This window comes from Pediculus humanus, genomic scaffold, assembly GCF_000006295.1.
Source record: "Pediculus humanus corporis 1103172107612 genomic scaffold, whole genome shotgun sequence".
In the NCBI taxonomy this organism is placed as follows: Eukaryota; Metazoa; Arthropoda; class Insecta; order Psocodea; family Pediculidae; genus Pediculus; species Pediculus humanus.
In genome coordinates, this window is record NW_002987226.1 from 109,291 (window position 1) to 116,175 (window position 6,885).

The 6,885-nt window shown below is 27.8% G+C and overlaps 2 protein-coding genes across 2 annotated transcripts; one reads left to right on the forward strand and one right to left on the reverse strand.

Moving 5' to 3' along the window:
- Window positions 1–1,813: 1,813 nt before the first annotated feature.
- On the forward strand, window positions 1,814–3,356 carry Phum_PHUM240950 (uncharacterized protein; the record flags this gene model as incomplete). Its single annotated transcript, XM_002426154.1, has 6 exons — window positions 1,814–1,952; window positions 2,034–2,207; window positions 2,283–2,542; window positions 2,614–2,839; window positions 2,917–3,158; window positions 3,234–3,356. 6 exons carry the CDS (start codon window positions 1,814–1,816, stop codon window positions 3,354–3,356), a joined length of 1,164 nt encoding a protein of 387 aa, XP_002426199.1.
- A 376-nt stretch (window positions 3,357–3,732) lies between these two features.
- Window positions 3,733–6,824, reverse strand: Phum_PHUM240960 (glycogen phosphorylase, putative; the record flags this gene model as incomplete). Its single annotated transcript, XM_002426155.1, has 12 exons — window positions 3,733–3,888; window positions 3,977–4,186; window positions 4,261–4,380; window positions 4,456–4,677; window positions 4,771–4,896; window positions 4,972–5,269; window positions 5,341–5,504; window positions 5,580–5,726; window positions 5,983–6,156; window positions 6,233–6,378; window positions 6,462–6,573; window positions 6,672–6,824. 12 exons carry the CDS (start codon window positions 6,822–6,824, stop codon window positions 3,733–3,735), a joined length of 2,028 nt encoding a protein of 675 aa, XP_002426200.1.
- Between the last annotated feature and the right edge of the window lie 61 nt (window positions 6,825–6,885).

Sequence of the window (6,885 nt, forward strand, 5' to 3'; positions counted from 1 at the left end):
TAAAACTTACCTAATAATTTTGAATAATTTAATATAAACCGTATGCTTAAAATCTAATTTATAATGCATTGAATTAAAATTGCTATGTTTCATATCATTTTCTAAAAGAATATTTTAACGATTAATAAAATTTGATAAGTTATTTTCAGAAAAAAAAAAAAACATGAAAATTAATATCAAAGCCAACGTATTAAAATTATTTAAATTCCTTCTTCATAATGTATTTTTCGGTATAACTTTTTTTTTTTTTTGGATTTAATCGATAAAATTTAAACGTTTCCTATTAAAAAATTGTTTAAAATATATATATACAAATAAAAATGACAACAAAAAGAAATTATTGATTGAAATAATCAAAAAATTGTTTGTAATTTTTTTACCGATTCCAAAAATGGAAAATGGCGAATGATATTATTCATTGGTTGAAGGAGTGTCAAGGATTATTAAATAGTTTTTATTATTATTATCTATTTAAAAAGTAAAAAGATGTAGCATCTGGAAAAAAAAGGAAAACAAAAAATTTTACCTTAAAAATTTTAAATATTATGTCACAATGACATGTTGAAATTGACAAACCAAACAAACAAACAAACATATTATTTCAACACATTTTTCATATTTAATATTTATACCTTAATTTGAAAATAAAAGAAAAATCTTTTTAATTTGAAAAAAAGAAAACAATGAAAACTAAAAGAAAAATTGATTTTTTTTTTTTTCAATCAATCAATAAAAAATTAATCTAAAGTAAATAACTGACCCAACATAAAACAAATAATGCCCTAAAAAACCATATTATATACTTAGTCACACATTTATCAAAATTTATTTTTTTTTTATTTTAAATAATTTATTTAAATTTAATAAAATATGATGATATTATGTAGATTACATTAATGTATAAGAAACTCTCTCTCTCTTTCTCTTTTATTATTTAAAAAAAAAATCAATAATTTATAAAAAATTTTTGTTTTGTAGAAAGTGTGTGTGTGTGTATGAAAATATTGTTGTAAAAGTTTTTTTTTTTTTTTTAAAGTTATTAAACTTTTAAACCGGTTTAAAATAAACATTTTGTTTATATTATTCATTTAATTATGCAATAATGAAATAGTTTTGAAAAACTTTCAAATTATTTTTTGTCAAAATAAAAAATTTATATGAAATAATTAATTACTAAAGGGGATTTTAATTAATAAAGTTCAAAATGGAGAATTTTTTTAAAAACCATTTCCCGCCTTTTATTTTAAACAATTTTTTAATCATAAAAAAACAACGAGAGAAGGGTTTTTTAAACAATTTATAATATTATTATGGGTAAAAGCTTTGATTGAAGATGATTAATAAGTTTTTTTTTTTTTTTTTTGTATGTTTTCTTGGCCATGTTTACAACATTCGTTTTCCCTTTTGAGAAACCTAAAAACAAAAACAAAACCTTGTAACACAACAAGGTTTTGTTACCAGGTAGGTTTATAATAATGGAAATGATAGTTTGCGTTGGCATATAAAATACGGAGGTGGATTTATTAATTTGTTTTTATTATATTTTAAGAGGAAAAACAAACTAAAATCTTTAGTTTTTATAAATTCGTGGATCATTTCGAATGTGTTTGTTTTAGTAAAAGTTTTTTTTTTTTTTTCGTTTTATTAAAACCTAAATTTTTACATATAAATAAATAAAGGTAATTTTTCTTTTTCTTATTAATTTTATATAAGTAAAAAAATATTTTTCAAATCCGATTTGGAAAATTTTCAGATGGATATAAATTTTCCGATATTTTTAATATTATTATTATTCGTTGATTTTTCCACGTCGATGCCACAAGATCCTTGTCATCCTAATCCTTGCGGTCGTAATACTCAATGTTTCGTGTCTTCGGGAAGACCTGTTTGTTCTTGTTTATCTGGTTATCACGGGAATCCATTGACTAATTGTCAAAAGGGAGAATGTCAAGGTATTGGCTAAATTTACCCCCTCCCCTCGCTGGAAAATGAGAAAGGAAATAAACAAAGTAGTTTTTTTTTTTTTTTTACAGATAATACGGAATGTTCTCCATCCAAAGCTTGTAGAGATAATCAATGTGTGGATCCGTGTGCCGGACAATGTGGATTAAATGCAAATTGTGATGTTAAAAATCACGTACCCGTTTGTAGTTGTCCTCAACATTACAGAGGTGATCCATTTACCGGATGCAAAAGAGTAGATCCTCGTAAGTCGTGAAAATCCGTGGATTTTATTAAAATTTATTTAATTTTTTAAACGGGAAATTTTTTTTTTTTTGTAGAGGAACTATGTAATCCTAGTCCATGCGGTTCTAATACTCAATGTAATGTCATTAATAATGTTCCCACGTGTTCCTGTTTACCCGGTTATAGAGGTCAACCGTTAACGGGTTGCAAACACGAATGCGAATATGATTCCGATTGTAGTGGATCACAATTTTGTAAAAGTTATAAATGTATAAATGCATGCGAAGTTGGAGTTTGTGGTACCGGAGCTAATTGTGAAGTTGTCAATCATAGACCCACGTGCAAATGTCCAGATGTAAGTCAACAAACAAATCAATTTTACAAAATGAAATTTTCTTTTTTTCCAAAATCGTTCATTTTTTTTAGAATTATTATGGAGATCCGTACTTATCGTGCAGAGCAGAATGTCACACGAGTAATGATTGTCCATCGCAAAGATACACGTGCATAAATAACAAATGCGTTGATCCGTGTAAAGGAGTTTGTGGAATAAATGCAAATTGTAAAGTTCGCGATGGGAAAACAGCTGTTTGTTCTTGTCCGAAAGACATGACGGGAGATCCTTTCGTACGATGCAGACCTTTCGAAAAGGGTAATTCCAACAAAAACTTTTATCTTACTTATTTGTTATTAATTCATTTAAACTCTTTGTAAATTTTCAATGAGCAGAAGATCTATGTCAGCCGAATCCCTGTGGTACTAATGCTCAATGTACTCCTGGATTTGATAGAACTGGAAAAGATCGTCCGGTTTGTACCTGTCCTTCTGGGTATATAGGAGATGCATTGGTGTCTTGTCGAAGAGGTGAATGTCAAACGGACGGAGATTGTAGTCACACTCAAGTTTGCGATTCTAATTACAGATGCGTTAATCCCTGTAATAATCAATGCGGAGTTGGTGCTGATTGTCAGGTACGTAAATAAGGTTTACAAATGTATAATTATATAAATTCAATAAGTAACTTACGATAATATTTTATCATTTAGGTACGAAATCACATAGCTGTATGTTCTTGTCCTCCGAATACTAGTGGAGATGCGTTGGTGCGTTGCTTTCCCGTAACAAGAACAGCACCTAGAGCACGTTATGACAATTATTACAAAAAATAGAAAAAAAAAAAAAAAAAATTATTAAAAAGAATACATCAAATTCTACATAACGTAATCGAAAAAAAAAACATTTTAATATATTTCAATATTTAAAAATAATAATTAATTATTTATGTAATATATAATTATTTTAATTAAATATTTTAAATATATATATATATATATATATATATATATATATATATTTCATTTTATATAGAAAAAATAAATTGTAGAAAAATATTTATTTTCATTTATAATAATCATTTTTGTAAACACGTAGCATTGAAAAAAAAAATAATTAAGTAAACAAATAAATAAAAATCTTTTTGTAAAATTAAATTACGATACGATTTTTCCAACTGACAACAATTAATAAAAGCAACTTTTAATTTATTTATTTATCTTTTGTTTCGTGGGGAGGTGGTAATTTTTCATAACTCGGTTCGACTTTCCAAATTTCCCTAGCGTATTCTTCGATCGTTCTATCCGAAGAAAATTTTCCGGATGATGCAATGTTATTTATAGCCATTTCCAACCATTTTTCTTGATTCTAAAAATTTTTTTAATAAGTTTACGATTTCATTATTATTATCATTATTTAAAGCGCAGTTGATTTTTTTTTTTTTTTGTTTACTTACCATGTAAGTTTTACCGACTTCGTCTTGACATTTAATATAATCTTCGTAATCCGCAAGGGAAAAAAATCGATCGTATTTTAATAGGATATCCGCCAACTGTTGAAACTCGTTAGGATTTTCCGGATTGAAAAAACCCATTTGTATTTGATCGATGCATTGTTTAAGTTCAGGATTTGAATTGTAATATTTGTATGCGTCGTATCCCTCTTTCTGAAATATATAAATGATCTCGCGAATCAAAATCCATCGATTGAAACATTTAAAACCATTAATTAATGACCGACCTTTAAATTTTCAACGTCGTCAACTCTCATACCAAAAATAAATATGTTTTCTTCTCCCATTTCTTCAGCCATTTCGACATTTGCTCCATCCATTGTTCCTATCGTAAGAGCTCCATTTAACTGACAAAAAAAAAAAAAATTTTCAAATTTGATTTATTAACTGACATTTCCATAATGGTCTATACGCGTTCTCACCATGAATTTCATATTTCCGGTTCCGGAAGCTTCCGTGCCGGCAGTAGATATTTGTTCGCTTAAATCCGCAGCGGGTATTATTTTTTCAGCCAAAGTAACTCTATAATTTTCCAAGAAAATAACTTTTAATTTATCTCCAACGACGGGATCGCTGTTGATTACTTTCGATACGGTGCAAATCAATTTGATTATTTGTTTCGCGGTGTAATAACCGGGAGCAGCCTGAAAAAAAATAAAATTCCAAAGAAAAGGTTTTTTTAAGGTTCGAGAGTCGAATTTTGAAAAGATGAAAATAACACAACAATGGTAACCGACCTTTCCACCGATCATGATTGTTCTCGGAGCAATTTCGATGCTCGGATTTTTTTTTATTCTATTGTACAATGTGATAATATGGAGGCAATTCAACAATTGTCTTTTGTATTCGTGAATTCTTTTGACCTGAAATCAACAAAGAAAATTTTATTTTAAAGATGAATAGAGAGTGAACTTATATATATATAAAAGAGTACATACCTGAATGTCAAACATACTGGACGGATTAATTTTTATATCGTATTCTTTTTCTAACAAGCTAACTAATTTCAATTTGTTTTCTTGTTTGACTAATCTAATACTGTTTTGAAAAACTGGATCTTTTGCAAATGTCCGAAGTTGTTTTAATTGATGCAAATGAACGGGCCATTCGTTTCCGATTTTTTCTGCAATAAGATCCGCAAGAGATGGATTACAAAGTAGTAACCATCTTCTCGGAGTAATACCGTTGGTTTTATTTTGAAATTTTTCCGGCGTCATCTCGTAAAAATCTTTAAATCTAAAACAAAAAGAATTAGTTGTGAGAGTGAATAGGAAGAATTATTTTTATTAAGTAAAAATCATTTTTACATGTCTCTTTTGAGTATTTCCGAATGAATTCTAGCCACGCCATTAATCGTGTGAGAACCCACGATAGAAAGATGTGCCATATTGATACGTTTTTCACCTTCTTCCTCTACCAATGACATTCTTCTAACTTTATCCATGTCGTTGGGAAATCTTTTGCGCACTTCCTAAAATAAATAAGAAAAATTTTTCGACCTACTTTGAAAATATTAATTAAATCAAAAATGATATGATTGACAGACCTCGAGGTGTAAATGATTTATGTGATAAATTATTTCCAAATGTCTCGGTAATATAAATTCTAACATTGAACAAGACCACCTTTCCAAAGCCTCCGGTAAAACGGTATGATTCGTGTAGGCGCAAGTTTTAACGGTGATGTTCCAGGCCTAAAATAAAAAGAAGACTATTTGGAAAAACTGATTTGTACAATTAATTGTAAATTTTTTAATAACTTAAGAAATAATAATAATAATAATAAATGACGAATTTTCATTTGAATATGTCCTCAAAAAAAAAAAAAAACATTTAAAAAACGATTTTATATAATTGTTTGATACATCCAGTAAATTTTCTTTTTACTCTTTGCGTGTAATCGTTATAATTATTAGAAAAATTGATTTAAGGTCCTAATTAAGTGACTACCTTATCCCAAGGTAATCCTTCCACATCGACCAAAATTCTCATTAATTCTGGAATAGCCAGAGACGGATGTGTATCGTTTAACTGAATAGCAACTTTTTCGGGAAAAGATTCAAAAGAAGTTCTGACTGCTTGTTTACATCCAAACTTGGAAGACTTAAATCTCCGAATTATATCCTTAAAAAAAAAAAAAAAATTAATTATTCACGAGTACTTTTTCGAACGAACCTTTTTTAAAAATTTAAATTAAAACCTGTAAAGTGGCTGCACACATAAAATATTCTTGCTTCAATCTTAATTCTTTTCCTTGAAAAAAATTATCGTTAGGATATAAAACTCTTGAAATGTTTTCGGCTAAATTTCTATCAATGACAGCTTGAATATAATCTCCGTCATTAACTGCAAAAAAAAAAAATAAAAATAAAATTTTATATAATTCGAGAGAAAAATTTACAATAAAATTTAAATAAATAATAACGTACAAAATTTAAGATTAAAACTAATCGGACTTTTAGCTGACCATAATCTTAAAGTATTGACGACGTTGTTGTCATATCCTGGCACTGGACTGTCGTAAGGCATGGCAAATATAACCTGGAAGGTAAAAAAAAACAGGCATAAATTAAACAAAAAAAAAAAAAAAAAATGTTGTGAATTTGAAAAGTGTTTGGAGTAATAAAAATTTTGAAAACCTGAGTATCTATCCATTTTCTTCCCGTAGGAGTATCAATAACTTTTCCGTAAAAGTTAACGGGAATCATATATTCAGGCCTTGCTTTTTCCCATGGATTTCCAAACCTTAACCAATCATCCGGTTCTTCAGTCTGCAAATGTAAAAATTTCATTAAAATTTTTTCTTTTTGAATCATAATGAAATTGTTTTTAAAACATTTTTTTTGTACCTGT